General features: G+C 35.3%; 1 protein-coding gene across 2 annotated transcripts in view; it reads left to right on the top strand.

Moving 5' to 3' along the window:
* The window catches only part of LOC131161506 (probable magnesium transporter NIPA4), a 44,927-nt gene extending 29,912 nt beyond the window's left edge, over positions 1-15,015 (top strand). Inside the window, exons 7-9 of one of the 2 annotated variants that reach the window (XR_009138497.1) lie at positions 3,605-3,697; positions 13,622-13,928; positions 14,008-14,135. Coding sequence is in view for 1 of the 2 variants with exons in the window: in XM_058117317.1 (XP_057973300.1) it covers positions 3,605-3,697; positions 14,008-14,113; positions 14,358-14,464 (306 nt within the window). In the remaining variant the exon portion in view is untranslated. Of the gene's footprint in view, positions 1-3,604; positions 3,698-13,621; positions 13,929-14,007; positions 14,136-14,357 lie in introns of those variants that run through there. The other variant, XM_058117317.1, reaches the window with a different exon arrangement.
* Positions 15,016-20,203: the final 5,188 nt, after the last annotated feature.

Raw genomic sequence — 20,203 nt, 5'->3', positions numbered from 1 at the left:
TTGCTAAATTTTTCCCAAATATGTGTGAATTTTAGGTCTTGGATTCGGGGAAGACGATTGGTAGTGCTAAAATGTGTTCAGGGCTCTATCTTCTCTAGGTTAATGATCCTCCTCAAGGAACAACTCACAAATCCGATTGTTTAGTGTCTAGAATTCAAAGTTATTTTTCTATCATTCGTTTTAATAATGATAGTGCAATTATGTTGTGAGTTATAGGTTAGTACATCCAAATTTCTTGTATCTCGAGAAACTCTTTCCTTCATTATTCAATAATAAAAATCCAAATGATTTTCAGTGTGAGATGTGTCAATTTTCAAAACATGTTCGCTACTCTTATCCCAACCGACCCTACAAAGCATCCCAACCCTTTTCAATGATTCATAGTGATGTGTGGGGGCCATCTAGGATTAAGAATGTTACTGGATCTCGCTGGTTTATATCTTTTATAGATGATCACACTAGATTTACTTGGATATTCCTCATGAAAGAAAAGTTAGAGGCAGGTCAGATTTTCAAAAATTTTAAGACCATGATCCATACTCAATTCCAAGCAAAAATACAGATTGTGAAAACTGATAATGCCAAAGAATATTTCAAATCCATTCTTGATGATGATCTCTCGAGTCAAGGTATAATACACCAAAGTTCCTGTGTTGACACTCCTTAGCAAAATGGAATTGTCGAAAGAAAAAACCGGCACCTACTTGATGTTGCCCGCTCCCTCATGTTCTCTACACATCTACCGAAACACTTTTGGGGTGATGCCATTCTCACTGTAGCCTACCTCATAAACAGGATGCCCTCTCACGTTCTCAAATTCCAAACTCCTTGTCAAAATCTACTTCAGTCATTTCCAAATACTCAACTCATCTCCACTATTCCCTTCAAAGTATTCGGGTGCTCAACTTTTGTTCATGTTCATAGTCAACACCGGGGTAAACTTGATCCTAGAGCCCTCAAGTGCATTTTTCTCAGGTACTCTCCAAACTAAAAGGGTTATAAATGCTTTTCACCAGCTACTAAAAGATATTATCACTCCATGGATGTCACCTATTTTTAGAAACAACCATATTACCCCAAATCTGAAATTCAGGGGGAGATTACGCATGAATTCCAGCTTTGGGATATTGAAGAGTTATCTCACCCTTCTTCTGATTTTGGCCCTTCTCACCTATCACAAATTTCTGAATCTATTCCAACTGCTGACTCCATTTCTCCTTCACATCCCTTCTTAGAATCTCCCGTGAAACATCAGCATCTAGGCACTATTCAACCAACCAAAAATGATGAGTTGATTCACTGAGGAGAAGGAACCAAAAGGAGATAGGACAACAAGCATCCCTTGAGCAAAACCAAGAGTTTGATCCGAGCCCTAGATCAGGTGAAAATCCACTAGGTAACTCTAATCCCAAGACTTCCCATAATGAGTTAACTAATGATGATAGTGATTGTCCTATTGCTGTGAGAAAAGGTGTGAGATCGTGCACAAAACACCCAATATACACTTTTTTGTCATATCAGGGGCCTGTCATCGAATTTTAGATCTTTTGTTGCCAACCTTGACAAAATATAGGTTCCTAATAACATACAAGAGGCTCTCGGTACACCTGAATGGAAGTATGCTGTCTAGGAAGAAATCAATGCACTAGAAAAGAATGGAACATGGGAGATCACAGAATTACCAACTGGAAAACGTCCAGTGGGTTGCAAATGGATATTCACTGTGAAATACAATGAAGATGGAAATGTTAACCGATTCAAAGCTTGGCTGGTAGCAAAGGGATTCACTTAATCATATGGAATCGATTACGAAGAGACATTTGCCCTTGTAGCCAAGTTGTGCAGGTCCTCTTATCTTTGGCAGCAAATTTAGACTGGCCTCTTCACCAACTGGATGTCAAGAATGCCTTCCTTAATGGAGACCTAACTAAAGAAGTCTACATGGAAATTCCTCTTGGATTCAAGACACAAGCTACACACAACAAAGTTTGCAAACTCAGAAGACTTTATATGGGCTCAAGCAATCCCCAAGAGCTTGGTTCGAGAGATTCACAAAGGTAGTCAAGAAGTATGGCTATTCTCAGTGTCAATCAGATTATACACTATTGTTAAATACTCTCCTGAAAGAAAGATTTCTATCCTCATTGTATACGTGGACGACATCACTCTAGCAGGAGATTATGAGGAGGAAATGAGTAGTCTCAAAGGTCCTCTAGTTAAAGAATTCGAAATCAAGGACCTTGGGAATCTCAAATACTTCCTAGGCATGGAAGTGGCACGGTCAAGGAAGGGAATCTTTGTCTCCCAAAGGAAATATGTTCTAGATCTTTTGAGAGAGACTGGGATGCTCGGATGCAAGCCAGCAGATATTTCTATGTATTCAACAACCAAACTAGGAGCCAAGGAAGACAGTGCACCAGTGGATAAAGGCAAATATCAAAGACTAGTTGGATACCTTTATATTTGTCTCACACCCGACCTAATATTGGCTTCTCTGTCAATATGGCGAGTCAATTCATGAACAATCCCAATGAAGAACATATGGAGGCAGTTTATAGAATCCTACGATATTTGAAGCTAACACTAGGTAAAGGATTATTTTTTGAGAAGAATCAAAGAAGAGATATTGAAGTATTCAATGATGCAGATTGGGCAGGATCAATACATGATTGAAGGTCAACTTCTGGGTATTGCACATATGTGTGAGGAGACTTAGTGACATGGTGAAGTAAGAAGCAATCAGTTGTGTCAAGAAGTAGTGCAGAAGCTGAATTCAAGGCAATGACACGCGTCATCAGTGAAGGAATATGGCTGAGAAGGCTTCTAAAGGAATTAAAGATTTCAAGTGAAGAACCCATGAAGATGTTTTGTGACAGTTAGTGAACCATCAGCATTGCAAAGAACCCAGTGCATCATGATAGAACAAAACACGTGGAGATTGATCGACATTTCATAAAACAAAAAATAGAGGAAGGAATAATCAAGATGTTGTGTGTGCCTACATGTTTCCAAACGGCCGATATCTTTACCAAGGCTCTGCCAAGAAAGAATTTTGATGATTTGGGTTGCAAGCTGGGCCTAATCAATATTTACAGCCCAACTTGAGGGGGAGTGTAGAATTATTAGATATCTGTAAGCCTTTGTTAGAGGCTGATCTTTAGCAGATTTACAGCTAAAATAGCAGTTGATTTAACTGATTTGTTTGCTATTTTTGGTTCCATGATCCTAGGGGATTTGGGTAGCATGTTACCCGATTCTGTAGATAGTCTTTCCTAATTTACTGCTTTCCGTTTTAAATAGGATATTCTATTTTCAGTAGGTTGTCCATAGTAATTAGATGAAAATTATCATCTATTTAAAGGGAATGTAATCTTTTTCAAAAGCAAGTGGAATATTCAGTTTTCTTTTCCACATTTCAGCAGTCTTTTAGAACAATGACACAGGCTTAATATTCCAATAAATATAATGAACATATATACTTTATTAAGCAAATGGTCCCCTATATTAGTACTTTTTATATTTTTGATGGATGCTTGTTCTATCCCCGCACTCTGTTTTCAGTGTTCTCAATTGAAAATAAATTCATTTTGTCTCGTAATTGCAGGCTCTTGATACATTCAACACAGCTGTTGTGTCGCCTATATACTATGTGATGTTTACATCATTAACCATTTTGGCCAGTGTAATTATGTTTAAGGTAATGCCTTGGCCCATATATTAAACCTGTTTTGTTTGACTTGGCAAACACTGGCACGTACACCTTTTTATCTGATTGCAAACTATTTTGCTTGTGTCGTTTATCTTTTATGCAATACAGTTAAAGTGCAGTACTGTTGAAGTGGCAAATTGATTGCCTCTTTAAGAGGCTGTAGTGATGTCACTGGTAGCTTTCTCTTTGCTATTATAGATAGAAAATTCTGTGTAACAGTGAAATGACATGAGCATTTGCTTCTATCTCTTGACAATGAGTCCTGACTACAGTGATCGTTTCTTCGGAATTTTTTTTCTCTGCCCTCATTTATTTGGCCAGGGTGATTTGGAAGAGTTGAGCTCCTTTGAAAAGCTAAGGATTTGGACTGTCAATTGCTCACAAAAAGCATGGATGTGAACAAAATCCTCAAATTAAGGACTATAAGATTAGAGTCCATGAAGTTCTTCTCATTGAAGAAGGTGAAAAATGGAAAAGCTGTCCTATATTTTTTGTACATTATTTCTCTTTAATAAAACCTTCTCCCTTTGAATATAAAAGAGAAGGAATGCTATAGAACCAAAAGAGATCCCAATTGAAGTTTGGAAATGCCTTGGTGATAATGGAAATTGGAATATGGTTAACCAATTTATTTAACACAAAAGAATGGAGGAAAAACTCTTTAATACCATATTTATATTCAAAAATAAAGAAGATAATCAAAATTGTAATAACTTTGTGGAATTAAACTTAATGAGCCATAGAATGAAACTTTTGGAAAGGATAATTGACCAAACACAAAGGTTAGAAATGAGGGTTTTAAAATCAATTTGGTTTCATGCCTAGCTCCATTACAAAAGCTATATTATCTATTAAGAAGGTCAATGAAAGAGTTTAGGGTAAAGAAGTGGGACCTGCACAAGGTTTTATTGACCTTGAGGAAGCATATGATGGGGTATGTAGAGAAGTTCTGTGGTTGATTCTAGAAAAAAAGGCGTATGTAGTAAGTATATAGTTGTCATTAGAGAATTTTAATTTATAATAGGTGTACAACAAGGGTTTGCTTTGAGTCCTTATCCTTTTGCATTAGGGATGGATGAACTTACTAGGAGTACAAAAATGCGATTCCATGGTACATGTTTGTAGATGTAATTGCCTTGATTGAAGAAACTAGAGGTGGAGTAGAATTTAAGCTACAATTGTAGGGAGAATCTTTATAATTTGGGTGTTTTTAATATGAATAGAAATAAAACGATAAAAAAAAAAAGTAATTTTTGAATCATGTTGGGAGGACTATTGGAGAAAATATTAAACTTGATGGTCAAGAAATTAATAGCACGGGTAGATTTTAGTGCTTGGATTTATTGTGCATTTTGAAGGAGAAAATGAAGATGTAATATAGAGATTTAAAGCAACAACAACAACAACAAAACCAAGCCTTAGTCCCACTAGGTGGGGTCGGCTATAAGAATTCTTTTCCGCCAATTTATGCGATTATGGATAATTTCTTTTGATAGATTAAAAGATATTAAATCCTTACTCACTATCTTCTCCCTAGTTATTTTAGGTTTACCCTTACCCCTTCTATTGCCCCCCACCAGTAACTAAGTCACTCTTTCGCACAGGTGCACTATGTGGCCTACGTTGCAAGTGTCCATACCATCTGAGTCGTCCCTCCCTTATCTTATCTTCAAAGCTAGTTGGGTAAAGTGGACAAGTCCTCTGGGTGCGTTTTATGATCATATAATGCCCTTAAAATTATAAAGAAAGCTGTATACAGCTATAAACCAGCTATGCTAAATGGATAAGAAAGTTTTTATTTTGTTTTGATTTTTTATTGTTTTTCCTTTTGTTTTTGTTTCCTTTTTATTTTATTTTTTATTTTTTATTTTTTTAAAAAAGGTAATAGAGCATATATTAGCTTAAATTGGGCACAGAAAAAAAATACAACCACAACAGAAACAGGAAACCAATCCAACTAAATTTGCTAATCTCTTAGTACTAGAGATATTGCTTTTGATATTATCTACTAATCTTAAAACAATCTCATCCATGCAAGTGGGCAAGTTCTCTTAGACCATTCCATTTCCTGCTCTCCAGATGATGTAGATGTAGGCAACAAAAGTGAGCTTAGGAACATCAGAAGTAGGATTGGGTTGAAGCTTGATCAGCCTTTCAATCTTCTCATCCTGTTGAAAAAGAGGCTCTAGAGTTCTCTCGACAGTTGTGGCTTTCTTGTAAATCAGTCTAGTGAAGCAGGGGTGTTTAAGATGGTTTAAGTACCTGCAATGTAGGCCAAATAATGCAGCAACGAGAAATAGTAAGTTAGTTAATGCTAGTGGCAATAGGAGTGAGGGGGTAGGACCTAGAATAACTTTGACGGAGATAGTAAGGATTTGAGAACCCCTCCAAGACATTGCCGTCGATTGTGCAGAGTGGTGGAGAAGGATTCATTTGGCAACCGCACTTAGTGGGACTTAAGGCTTGGTTGCTGTTTTTATTATTGTGTCGGGCAACCATGTAGCCTTACAACCTCCCGAGAGATAAATGGTATTTCTTGAGTAGCATGAGATGTCTTTTGCATTCTATGAGCGCACCATTTGTGAGAAGCTGTCAACCACCATGAATATGTGAATCCCTCTTGCTGTTTTTGGAAACTCCACAATAAAATCCGCACCTACCTCAACCCCTGGAGCAGCAGGTACTAGTAAGGTGTATGAAAACCAATATTTTGCTGCTGGGCTTCGACAATTTGGCATGTGCATCCATGGTTGTTAAAATTGCTCAGAGTATTGTAAGACTGTATGATCCTACTTTACAAGATGATTCTGATCCTATGTTGAAAAGAAAATTGGTTGGATTGGAGTAGGATCTGTGGGGATCAGCAGGGATGTGGTAGGATTGTAATGGCCTACAATACATTATATTTTAAGTTTTACCCAATTACTTGTATTATAGCCTTGATGTTTGTCCTGGATAGCTTGTATCAGGTATGGACAACTTAGGAAGCCATTTGGTTTATTTAATATTTAGGACAACTAGAGAATTTGTTTTTAGATTGATGTTCATTAAGTGGTTAAAAAAATATCTAGGCTGAGGATGTAAACAGATATTTGATACAATAAGTCATTTGATGATAATAATGATGATGAGTTAAATGATGGGCTTGATGAAGTCACCCATAATGATCTTGAGGATTTTAATGAACCAAATAGTGGCTTGATGTTAGCACAAATGTTTATGAGCTAGCTTGATGGCTTTTGTTATTTGTTTGCTTTTTATATATTTTAGATGTCTATGTGCATAGTTGTTTGTTGACTAATTTAAGTTTTTAGGTTTATGATGTTTAAATTTATGAAATATAACATGTAAATGCATTGTTTTTATATCTTTTTTGTATCGTTAGAAGAATCTTACAATCCTCAATCTGGTCTTGCAATCCAATCTTGCTAACCCTTCCAGCAATCACGTATAGGATCTTGATTTTAACAACCTTGTTTGCATCTATCCACATATTTTGTTTTTGATAGAAAAAGAAGATATATTCATTATAGAGGAAAAAATGTACAAAGATATCATCCTATGGAAAGAAGAACCAAAATTTACTATAAAGCTATCTTAATAAAACTGCTTACCAGAATCTCTCTGAGGATCCAGAGAAGGCACCCCTCTAGAACAGCTTGCTGCAAAAAAGACCAGAGAGAGTCCAAGTATTAAATCCTTTCCCATGGTGGAGTACCAGAAATCCTTTAAATAGTTGTATAATTTTTAGCTCTCTGGCCGCGGCTTCCTCTCCCACACCTAGCAGCCATCTTGAAAATACTCAATGGAGAACCTGCTCTTATACTACTTCAACACAGCGTGTTGGAAACTTGTTATATTAGAAATTTCTTATATTCACTGTAATTGCAATGATATCACTCTTAGTGAGATCCTCTATCTCTGACATGCAGCAGTGGAGTATATGGAAAGTGCCTCTTGATGAATCCAATATCTTACAAAAGGAATAACATAAAAAACTGTAATCACTTAACCTACACTTGAAGAAAGTTCTGAGCTGAAAAGAATTGAAAGAAATGGAAAGGGAAAATTCTGTACTCCATTAAGTTGACTAGCATAAACATAAGTACACTACACCCATGGGCATTAAATGTGCCTAGGAAATGACTATTCATGACTACAACTGTTTTTGACTTCTCTAGGCTCCAATGTCCTCATTAATAAACTTCGGTACTAGGCTTATAAATGAATTGTGTACATGAAGTTGCGTTTGGGAAATGACATTTTTTAACTAAGCCATGACAATGACACCTAAATAACTATAATTATAAATATCTTAACTGACAATATTAACTATGCTTCGTTCGTTTAGTATTGCATCAGAAAGTTGGGGGTCTAGGCGTTCCTAGGAAGTTGCTTGGGACTACACATAGCTAGGCACGTGATCATCAATACCAGTACTATTAGTGTACGTCTAGTTCCACATCGTCTCTGTGAGCAGTTCCAAAACTAGTATAAGATACTTAGCTCTCTCTCCTTGACACTTAGGTTTTGAGGATGAGTTCTCAAATATGGTATCAGAGCTGGGTCTTGGGCTGCTTGGATCATTTGTGGGTTGGACTTCTCCTCGCTTCATTTCCCCCCCCCCCCTACCCCCCAATGGGCTTTCCTCGCCTCATTTCCCCCATGGGCTCAAGGGGGAGTATTAGTGTATGTGCAGTCCCACATCGTCTTTGTGAGCAGTTCCAAAGTCAGTTTAAGATCCTCTTAGCTCTCTCTCCTTGACACCTAGGTTTCGAGGATGAGTTCTCTAACAAGTACTAATGTGATTATGTTTCAGAAAACTAAGAGTTTGTGGATGGTTTTGTGGCTAGTAGTATTTGGGAGTCTAGGCTTAAAGGTTCGGTTGTTTTACCTAGTAGTGGTTCTTAAAGGGATATTCTTAATGTGTGGAATGCTATGGTAGGTGCTATTATTTTAGGCTCATTGGATCTTTTTTCTTTGTTGGATTGTATAGTGGTTAGGATGAGGATTGTTTGTGGTCTTAATTGTCCTTGGCTTACAAGTTATTTGTGGGAGGAATTGCCAGTTTTTGGTTTTTGATCTCCTTTTTGTGGGGTGTGGTGGTGATCATAGTTAGAATATTATGATTTGCAATTCGGTTCACATGATTCTTATCAATTCTAAACCAAGTCGATAGAGAACCAGAAAACAACCAAATCTATTGATTCACCCAGTGAATCTAGTGAATGCATCTAAATCTATTGATTCACACGATTCTATACCTATTATATCCTGACATTTCTGACTAGTTTAAAACCCCCAAAACATTATTTTATTTATTTGTTTTGTTTTTACATATTTACCTTCCATTCCTTGTCTCTGCTAATTCAGTGCTAAAAAAGAGGAGAAAATAGAACTTTAGGTTTTATGTTGCCGTCACAAAACCATTCTTCACTCTTGGAGGAGTAGGATTCAGCCTTCAAACTTAGTTCGTATGCAACACCAGATTTGATTGCTGAAATCACCTCGTTTTTCAAGAAGTTATTTTTGGAGGAAGATACTGGCAGAGCTATGGTGGAAGGCCTTGATTGGTCTTCTATTTTCATAGAGAAGGCAGGAAGGTTAGAGAGACCTTTCCGAAAGGAGGTTAGCGGAGTGTTCTTTGAGATGGATAAAGAGAAGGCTCTGGAGCCAAACACTGGATTACTTTGGTTTTATTTCAGGTATGTTCTGGCGTTATTGAGAATGATCTTTTGAGTTGTTTTAGAGAGTAATTTGCTAATGGAATTGTGGAAAGGAATACTAATTCAATCTTTACTATCTTGGTGCTTAGAAGGATAAATCTATTAAGGTGAAGGATATTAGGCTATTAGTCAGGTGACAAATTTGTGCAAAGATTTTAGCTGAGGTTTTGACAATTATACTAAGAGGTTTTGGATGAGACGTTGCTTGCAACAAAGTGGCTTGGTCGCCTGATTTTGAGTGCGACTTTGGCAGCTGGTGGAGTTATGAAAGATGTTAAGCAAAGTCATATGAAAGGGGTTGTCTTTTATTAAAAATGATAATGGAAGATACTTTTGGGGTTATTGAAGCCAATAACTAGAAACGCAGTCTTGAAGATGTGGTAATTTTTAATGATCCCTAACAGTGATAAGAGGGCTACTACAATCCTCTTCAGTGTTTTCTACACTTCATGACCTCGAATGGTGGCTCCAAAGAGATGAAAGAGAGAGAGAACAATCGAAGGATGAGAAAATGAGTCCCTAGGAAAAAGCAAAAACGTGGAGGCATTCTAGGACTTGAGTTCATGTTCTTAAGAGGCCCACACTCCTCATATTTATAGGTTTAGGAACCCTAGTCTTTATTGAACTATGTTCCCAAAATGTATTTGGAAGCTCTTTCTTGAATAAGGATTATCTTGTCACAAGGACATCCTAATTCAAGTAAGGTAGAACAAGGGTGATTACAATCCTAGTCCAAATTGGCCAAGTTGACCAACCGCTCTAATTCCCTCCTCCCACTTGACCACAAAGGGTTACAATCTCACAAATATCTCTCTACGATCTTTATATCTCTCTTCATACATGTAATGGAACGTGAAATTAACACGAAAATAATAATTTAAGGAGTGCCACATTAAGCTACCGTATAGGAGGCTACAGCTCCAAAATTTTTCCTACACCCTAGATCATTCAATCGCAGTAGATCAGCATCACTCATCAGACATCTTCACAATACTTTTGTATGTCAAAATGTGACTATCCTTGGGCTATGTGATCCAAATGATGAGTGTGATATCGAACGACTTTTCCTCAAATACTCATGCTCATCCACCTTAAGTTTAGTTGCATTTTAAGCACAATCAGCTAGATTGTATAAATCATGGACCTTGCATTATGCACAAAGCTGGCAACATCAAGTCTTGACTTCATGGTTCTGTGTCCTAAATGGCACAAGGTGGGGTATTTATGCCTGAGGGCTCACATGGTGATATGGAAATTTTGAAAACCTAGGATACATCATAATGGGAATATTTATTATGTATTTCACTTTAAGATGACAAATTGAAGTTAAATAAATTTATGATGAATTTTATTGTCATCAAAGAACAAAATGAATTCGTGATGAATTATAGGCATTATTCATGCACATTCTACAAATAAAAACAGAATATAGCATATTAGCACGAGTTCTTCAATCATCACATTATCAGTTATCATGGAAGGTGAGGGACAGATGGAGAGTCTCGAGAGGCAGTGAGGCACAAAAACAGTGTGAGCCAATGAGCATCTGAATATATATATTTTAAAATAATAAATTAACACAAAAGGACAGGGAAAGGGCTGAGAGGCAGGATCGCTGATTACTAACCATGACAGATCAGTGCATCAACTGACCCATCAAGAGGATTGGGAAAAAAAAATGAAAATAAAAAAGTCATCTCTGATAGGCCATAAGTTGGTTGTCGCTTTGCTGCTCAAGATTCCAGAGTTGGCGAAGCAAAGATTCTGCTTCAGCGACTCCCTTTAACTTGTTCCTCCTCTGCTGAGTCCCTCTGGCCATTGCTGCTTGGGTGGCAGGAATTTAGTAGCAGTGAGCAGCAAAGTAGCTTTGTCACCCATTCCATTAGGAAATGTGAATTTTTTGGTAAAAACCATTAAAAATTTATTAAATGTTATTAATATTAAATTAAAAAAAATGTTAATTAAATAAATTCCACAGGGATTGAAGAGTGGGTACTAATGTTGTGGATTGATGGATAATACACATTACAGTTGACCGAGTCCTGTGGACGAGCCTTGTGGAGGATCTCTTAGGTTTTTGGGGCATTGGATTCTCACCAATATTTGCGTTACTCAAGCCGACATTCCCGCTTCTGCTTCATCCACTGTTGCTTGCGCAGATGCTTCCCTCTAAGGTAGAAGCTCAGAGGATTAGAGCACGTGTCTTTGGAGATTTGGTTAAGATATGCCAGGTTCGGGTGCACACGTAAAGGCATGATTAGTTCCACAAATCTCACTGCACTGACCATAGTAAACTCCTTGTTGTACTGAAATAGAGGTCTGACAGGTACAGCATCACATTTGACACCTGAGGAAGGTACAGCCCAACTATGAGGTACATCAGCAGGTGTTACAATAATACATAAATGAGTTTTGGCTGGTACAAATTGAGCGGTAAGACAATGTGCAATCAATAAGTACGAGCAAGCTCACTCATAGTATGGTAAATATGGAACTTAAACCATATTTTTCCTCTGATTTTATCTTCCATATCGTCCACAGTAATGATCCAGGCCAGGCTGCTAGGTTAGGTGAGGCGAGCACAAAGCTGGCTCAAACTGGAAAAGGAGGTATCCTGCAGATAAAAGGAGATAACACTGCTATGTGGCAAGACATGTCAGAAAATTATTGCAAATTAAAATAAAATAAGTTATGATATTGAATTGGCATTCCAAGTGGAGTCCAATGATTGGATTAATTTCACTTTTTATTTATTTATTTGGAATTGGGTGAAGTATATTTTGGATATAAAGAAGCTGGAAGTGGAGAAGTGCCAATATATGGAACTGGAGGATTCATGAATTGCAGATTCTTTTTGTGTTGTAGTTTCTTGTCACAATTAGCATCCTTATCTTCTGCCAGTATTATCCAGGTGCAATGTAGATTTTCACCTGGAAAACATAATCATCCATTGAGGGGTTAAATTTGGTGTCAAGACCAGGAGTAGCTTATTTTTGTTCTTGATTTTAATCTACATAGGAAATATGCTAATCTTTGTTTCAAGTCATGTAAGCTGATTTGTAGCTTGCACTCCCCTCCCACTCACCCAGGGGACAGTTACTGCACCCAAAATATATTGCACGGTCCCATCTAAGTGAATCAATTGTTTATATCTTGGTTTTTATTATACCTTTTGGGTTAATTCAGTATTTTACACTTCTGCCTCATTGTTGTCATTTACTTGTATTATGAGAACTTTATTTGATTAGGAAGTTTATATTTTATTCAATTTAATTAGAAAAAAAAAAAAAACTGCAAAATTGGTTATAGTATTAAATCTACAGAGAAAAGATGCTTTAGTCATAGCATTAAAAATCAGTGCATAAAGTTGAAAGCACTAATGTAGAGTAATTTACTGGTTGACTGGGTGCAAGTAATAAATCAAAATGTACTCCATTGAGTGCTTCTTTGTTTTTGAAAGTTGAGATCTGGAGCTGTTCGTTATTTTTTCAATGGTTTCGCATAGGCAGCCCATATAATCATTGTCACAAAAGCTTTGATCTATGAAGGATGGACATGGGCATTGGAAGTGTACAAAACAACATGGATATGGGGACATGACTTATCCTAAAATACAGGACACAAACACCAGAGGAACACACTAATTGCCAATTATATTATATTATTTGTTCCAAATACTAATTTTATATGTTTATATAGCACATTCTACATAAAAAAAAAATCAATATAAATGCATGCCATCTAATTTCTTTTTTATTTTGTTTAATATTTTCTATATGGAATCTTTCATTATGAATGTAGACTAGTTTACTGTGAATTTTTTGAAAAACATAGTGCGTCGGTTATTTTTTGTCCTAATTATGATATTTCATGAACAGAATAGAATAGAAGAGTCATATTACAATAAATCGGTGAATATCTAAATCATGTTTAGTACTACTTATGGGGGGTGTCCAATAAGTGTTGAAGAAAATATCTGTCATTAAAAAATGCACTTTTTAAAATTGGTAATGCATTTTTAATGTCTCTGATAAGGTGCCACATAGCTTTGATGAATTAAGCTGTTTTGGATGATCTCCTATATTTATTAGCTTGTGGTGTTCATTGATTGAAAGTTTTGGGTAGAGAATCCTTTCTAGTTTGATAATTATTTGGTTATTGTTATTGATGATGTATGGAAAAGAAGACCTACAATCCCACATCAGTTGAGAATTTAGGGAACTTTTGGCTTAGAAGGAAGGGTTTCATTGTTCACCCCACCATGCGATGTGCCTTTATAAGGGAAAAATTGCAGGGCCCACAAGCTAAAACTAGACAACACCTTATGCAAGCCACGAGAACTTTCAGCTTTCACAGTTGGTGCATCTGTGGGAAATGCCAGTCTTTGGGATGAAAAGTTATGGGCCATACACAAACTCTCACTTGATTGGGGAGCTATGTTGATGAATGGAAAAGAGAGCCTATTATCTCTCAATAGTTATGTTTTTCTCCGTGTATGTACTTTTACCTAACTTTCATGAATTATGCCTAAAGGTCTAGAACTATGTTCTAAAATTTTACTTTTTGATGCAGGACTCAGATCGGCAAAACCCAACTCAAATTATCACAGAGATGTGTGGATTTGTGACCATCCTTTCTGGGACTTTTCTTCTTCACAAAACAAAAGACATGGTTGAGGGTGTGTTTTCGGTTCTCTTGTTGCACAAATTGTGTTCCTTTGGTTTTATTGATTACTAACCTATTGGTTTTATTCATTACTAACTCTATGTTTGGAGAGATCTTGGATTTGGAGTTGTATTGGATTTGGATAAGATGTAATATAAAATTGAAATTTGTCCAAATCCACTCAAATTCAAATTCAAGGTCCGAAATCCATGCTCAGAAATGCAGCATAAGAGTGTTTCCATTGTTCTCCCTCACAGGTTTGTCACCATCTGCGCACATGCGCCTCCCTAAGCATACGGAAGAAGATGAATATGATTGTGAAGGTATCCCTCTTCGGCATCAGGAATCCTTGCAATCAGCATAAATGTATTCTTTAATTCATTGATCTGCCGTTGGGGGTGAAACATTGCCATCATCAACTTGTATCTTATAACATATTGGGCTGGGCCAATAACCTTTCAAAATTCTGTGCGCAAGGATGGCAACGAATCTTCTTGGGTTGAAAAGAAACAGAATGAGCTGATTACTTACCAGTCCTGCCATGTCTGCTTCTCCCTTCCCTTGTTCTTATAGGGGACAGTTTTTGGAAATTGTAATGACCAGCACATTGGTTATATACAGTGTATCTGTGAGTGGGAGAAAAAGAGGTGGGGAGAAAAAAAAATACAGAAGCCCCCATCATATTGAATCAGAATTGTTGCTCAAAAAAACCAAATTTTCAATGGGAAGTGGCCCTCGTAATTCCTTCTGAGTATCTGAAACCGTTTAACGGATGGAGTTGGTTGACTCTTATGCCAGCATGCCTCTTTTCGGATCAATTCAAATTATTCATATTGGCTACAGTAAAATGGCTGCCTGGTGCAGCACTTTGAGACATGGATAAAATGGAAGGTTTATTCATCATTTATTGTTCAACCTTGGTTTATGTTTGTTTTTCTCTTCTTTTGTTTTCTTGTCTTTGTTCTTCTTTGGAACATAGGCCCGTATGAGGCCCCTTATACCTAACCACCTGCTCAACTAACAACTGCTCATAGGTCTGTGGGGGATTCGAACCCCTCTCTACAAGGGAAAATGAATAGTTGACTCACTCAGCCCAAGGTTTGGTCTTTAATTGTGTGATCTTTTTAATACTAGGTTTTTTTTGAAAAGGTGATGACCTGGCAGTTAACAGTCGTTTAGATCCTTTTCAATGATGCTTGCTTGCTTTCTTCTTCTTTGGAGAATGTATCCACAAATTAAATGTGGGCCAGGAAAAATGGAAAATTCAAATTAAATTGACCCAAAAATACCAGTTAATTATATATATATATATATATATATATATATATATATATATATATGCAGATTTACAGTTTCATTACAAAAAACTATGTTGTGGAAAGTAGAAGTCAAAAAAATCATTTGACACTACTAACTATAACCATTCAACTACATATTTACCAAAATAAAATCAAAATCTTACCATATATTTAGTGAAGTTACTTCGATTAGAAAAGTTGGAGCTCTAAATAATGATTCTTTCATTATTTTTGGCTAGAATATTAATTTCTGATCTTTATGTTTATATATATAAAAAAATCTAACTATATATTTTTTGAAACTACATATCCCATGTAAAAAAGTATAGCTCCCAAAAGGAATCCTTCTTAATTTTAACTTGAATATGAATTTGTAAATAAGAGAGCGCTGTAGAGTAATACAAATGGTTTAGGGTAAATTTTAGAACCAACTAAACTTAATTTAGCTTACTGTGGTGTAGGGGAAAAGAGTTATTTTTTATTATTATTATTTTTTCTATTTGTGGCACTAAATTCACTAGTATTACAATTAAGGGAGTTCAATCTACTTTGAATAATGACACTAAAAGGTACTCAATTTTTTTTTGACCTTTTTTATTTGTGGGATTAGAGTTTGTTCCTTTTGAAAATGAATAGTGTACTCAATTTTAATTTTTTTGACCTTTTTTATTTGTGGGATTAGATTTTGTACCTTTTAGAAATGAGTAGTCTCAAGTGATTTTGTAAGGCATTAAAAAATTTAATGTACATTTATACTACATTTGTCCAATTTCACATAAAAAAAAAAATTCAAATCTAATGTCTGAATTCTACTCTCCCAAACAAGACTTAGGTTGTGTTTCAAGCGTATGTATTTTATGCCTCGGAGATGGATTTGTATAGATTTATACGAAACTTTGTACAATTTTGTGTTAGATTTTAACTAAATATAGACAAATTAAAAATATAAGATTTTAATTCCAAAATCATAACATAGATTTAATAACTAATGTGTGAATTATCCCTAGAGTTGAGGTTTTATAGTTGTCTTATATTTGAATTCTTAGGCATTAGGAAACTTAAACACATGAATTAAATAAATTATTCATTGAAACCACTTTTGTTCGAGCTAATTTCAGATCCTAATTTTATAATTTTAAGAAATTGATATATTTTTTGTTAGATATTAAAGCACAAGTTAGGCTAATTTTGGATTTAGTTTCATTAAATTTGGGTGAATGTGGGCATGAACAGTGGTAATTTGATGAAAAATAAGACATTTTGAAAAATCATAGACCTCTTGCTTAAAATACCTAGCCCTTCACTTACGAAAATAATCCTTGGAGGCAAGGAAGAGAGAACTTGCATTGAACCTCTTGCTTACATGAGGGGAGAGAGGAGTTACTTTCAATAAGAGAGGGAAGAGGGAGATTACACATTCAAGAGAGTGGATGACTCTCTTGCTCCTTGGGGATCAAACTAGGGTTCCTCTTGTACGTAGGAACCCATTGAGGATCTTTTTGCTATCGAGATTAATTTTTTACTGTCATTTATCATAATTAAAATTTGATATTTACTCTTTAGGAGATCAAGGTTTTGGTATTCTTTAACTTTTATGTGGACTAAATTCCTTTGTAAGGTATGTATTTGACTCGTCTAATGTATTGATTTCTTTTTCCACGTCAGTATCAAAATATTTCTTCGTTGAAAATATAAATATTATGCTAAGTTTGTGCATGCAATGAATGAATGGTTAGTTCAAGCATGAGTTAAGATTTTTTGTGTGTTTTTTCTTTCTTTGATAATATTTGAGGAATTATTTTCATGTAAGGATGTTTGGCACCATAAAAATTTAAATTTTAGTGATTTTTCTGTATGAGTTTGAGTTTTCTTATGTAGAAAAGTTTGGGTTGTTTTGAATTGAATTTGGATGGTTGAAAAATATATGTGTTCAAAATAGGGTTTTAATACTTGGATATTAGGGTTTGAGTGTTTAGGTTTTGAAGATTGAATCTTTTCTTCAAGAATCAGATTTTTAAGGCTTTGAATTATCTTGTTTTATCAGAAAATAATAATGGAGAGGGGGGGGGGGGGGATAGGTGCTAAGTTATTTTATTTTATCTTACTTACATTGTTTTATTATTTTATTAGGTTAAAAAATCCATAAAAAATCCTTTAAAGTTTTCATTAAAATATATTATTTATTTTGGAGACATATATAAATGACCTAAGTTTGTTAGTAACTCCATACTTTAATAGTTTATTTAGGGACATTTGCTGATAAAGGGATTTATCGTATTTTCTCAAATTCAATATAATTGAGATTTTCAACATAGCAAAAGTTTAGATTCATATATAATTGTCACGAGCCGAACACTTCATATTTTGCGAAGGACAGTGTGGCACTAGTTATAGCATACAAGTTTAACTAGTTAGCAAAAAGTAAATTACAGTTTCACCACATGAACAAATTCAATTCACTACCACTAAGTGCAAATGAAGCAGTAGTTAGCAAGCATGAGTCAAGTGGTAAATCATAATGTAACATAATTCATTAATCTCACATTCGCACACAACATGTGTTTAGCAAAGAAAGTAGGTCATACATGCTTACAATAGCTAGTGCGGTTTTTATATAATTGATGAACACTCGCCACTCTAAGTATCTTTCTATCTTATTCTCACTCTATCACTCATCAACGTGACTAAGGAGTCATACTCCCTGTTTTCACTAAGGCACTATGCTACTTAAAGAAAAAAAATCTACACCAATATTTATATGATGGTTACTCATCTCATATACACAAGAAAAGTGGTCACAAGCAAGTATAATGCCCAAAACAAACTTGAATTGTGATGTTCTCCCTCACTTATGCAATCAACAACCTTATAGGCTTTGGCACTAAGTACTTTTTATCTTTATCCACAAACAGTTCCATGTCTTTCGTTGATATCCTGCTAGTTTCTTCATCTCTGACGTCTTTCCACTTCACTAAAAACTTATGCACTTTTCCCTTAAGAGCTGTCTATCTGCAAAGTTATCTTTAACTTCTAGTTTTTTACGTTGTGAGATCTGCTCTAATTTATTGACTCTAGGTTAGATCTTCACTATAAAAAATGAATAGGTTGAGATTGCTTTCGTGAAACACTTGATGCACGTTTATCAAAATTAGAGGATCAACCTTGTAAAAGTACTTTCTTGCTTTGGCCAAAATGGGGCTTAGTCCTTTATATTTGTGAAATAGTCTCCTATATCAACCTTGTAGTGACCTGATTTTCTATAGATGAAACTTAATAACAATCAAGTCACCTTTATTGAGGTGCAATTATTTTCACCATTTATCTACCCACTTCTTCATCTTCTTAGAAATTTTCTCTAGGTAGACTTGTGCATTCTCTAAATTTTGTCACCATTCTTTGAGGAAAATGTACACTCTTAGACTCTTGCCTCTACATGGTTTGCCAATTTTTTAAGATAACATCATTGGCCTATAGCAAGCCGAAAAGGACTCTTGTTGGTTGCTAAGATTGTTGAAACCAGATTTTTTCCAGGTATCAATTTATTGAAAATACAGGGCAAATCTTAATTTCTTCCCCCTTCCTCAATTTATCTTTCTAAACCTGACAAAATGGATCGGGTCGAATAATCCGTGGTGTATTAGGCAGATTATGGGGTGAGAATATTACAATCCATATTCGACTCATTTAATTTGCGGATTTATGGTGGTTCATATAAGATAATCCGTCATTCTCATTCCTAATATAATTTTTTTTATCATCTAATGAACAATTTATTTTATATCACAATAATTGAAGTTGTTTTTAAAATTATAATTTGGCAATATATTAAAATTTTAATAACTAACTAAAAAATTATAATTTTTATTTAATTTTTTAGAGCATAAGTTTATTTTCATCACAAGGGCTTGAGTTTGAATGTGGGATAGGGTAGACCTAGAGACGCATATAGTAGTACAAAAGTTGAGAGCATGAGACTAGGCCCTGGCCTATAGTGCCGATGTTAATTAATTTGATGTCTAATAAGCATAAGCATATCAGATTATCAATGAATTTAAACATCAGTTAGTGGATAGGCGGATATCCATCGGATAAAATCCTAAATCCGTCAACCGACTCATGTAGAGGCGGATAAAAAAAGTTCAAACCATATTCTACTTATTTAATATGTAGATCGGTTATGAGTCAATTTAAGAGGATTAGATTTGGCTCGGATTAACAAATTTTATTCATTTTGCCAGGTTTATATATTTCACATATCGGGGCATTTCTTCCTTTTCTTAATCAATTTTGACCAATCCAAGTGATTTGAAGCGGTCCAAAATGGTTGGGAGCAGTTTAGTGAAGTCTTGAGTTTCATACATAAAAATTGAGATTAGAACAAATTCTTTGTGTTTTAGCTGCATTTTCATTTGATTTTGACCAATTTTGACCATTCTAGGTGATTGGAAGTGGTCCAAATTGTTTAGGAGGTGTCTGGTAATGTCTCAAGTTTCACGCACAAAAATCAAGATCAAATAGATTCTTGGTATTTTAATGCATTTTCATTTGGTTTTGACCAATTCTGACCATCTCGGGTAATTTAAAGTAGTCCAAAATGGCTAGGATATGTCCAATAAAGTCTCAAATTTTGTGCAAAAAAATCTATACTAGAATCGATTCTCTGTGTTTTTATATCATTTTCATTTTGTTTTGGCCAATTTTGACCATTTTGGGTGATTCTGAGTGGTCCAAAAATGGTTAGAAGGCATTTGATAATGTCGCGAGTTTCACAAATGAAAATCGAGATAAAAATTTATTCTCTATGT

The sequence above is a fragment of the Malania oleifera genome, chromosome 8 (genome assembly GCF_029873635.1).
Source record: "Malania oleifera isolate guangnan ecotype guangnan chromosome 8, ASM2987363v1, whole genome shotgun sequence".
Taxonomy (NCBI): Eukaryota; Viridiplantae; Streptophyta; class Magnoliopsida; order Santalales; family Ximeniaceae; genus Malania; species Malania oleifera.
This window is presented reverse-complemented; position numbering and strand designations above follow the sequence as displayed.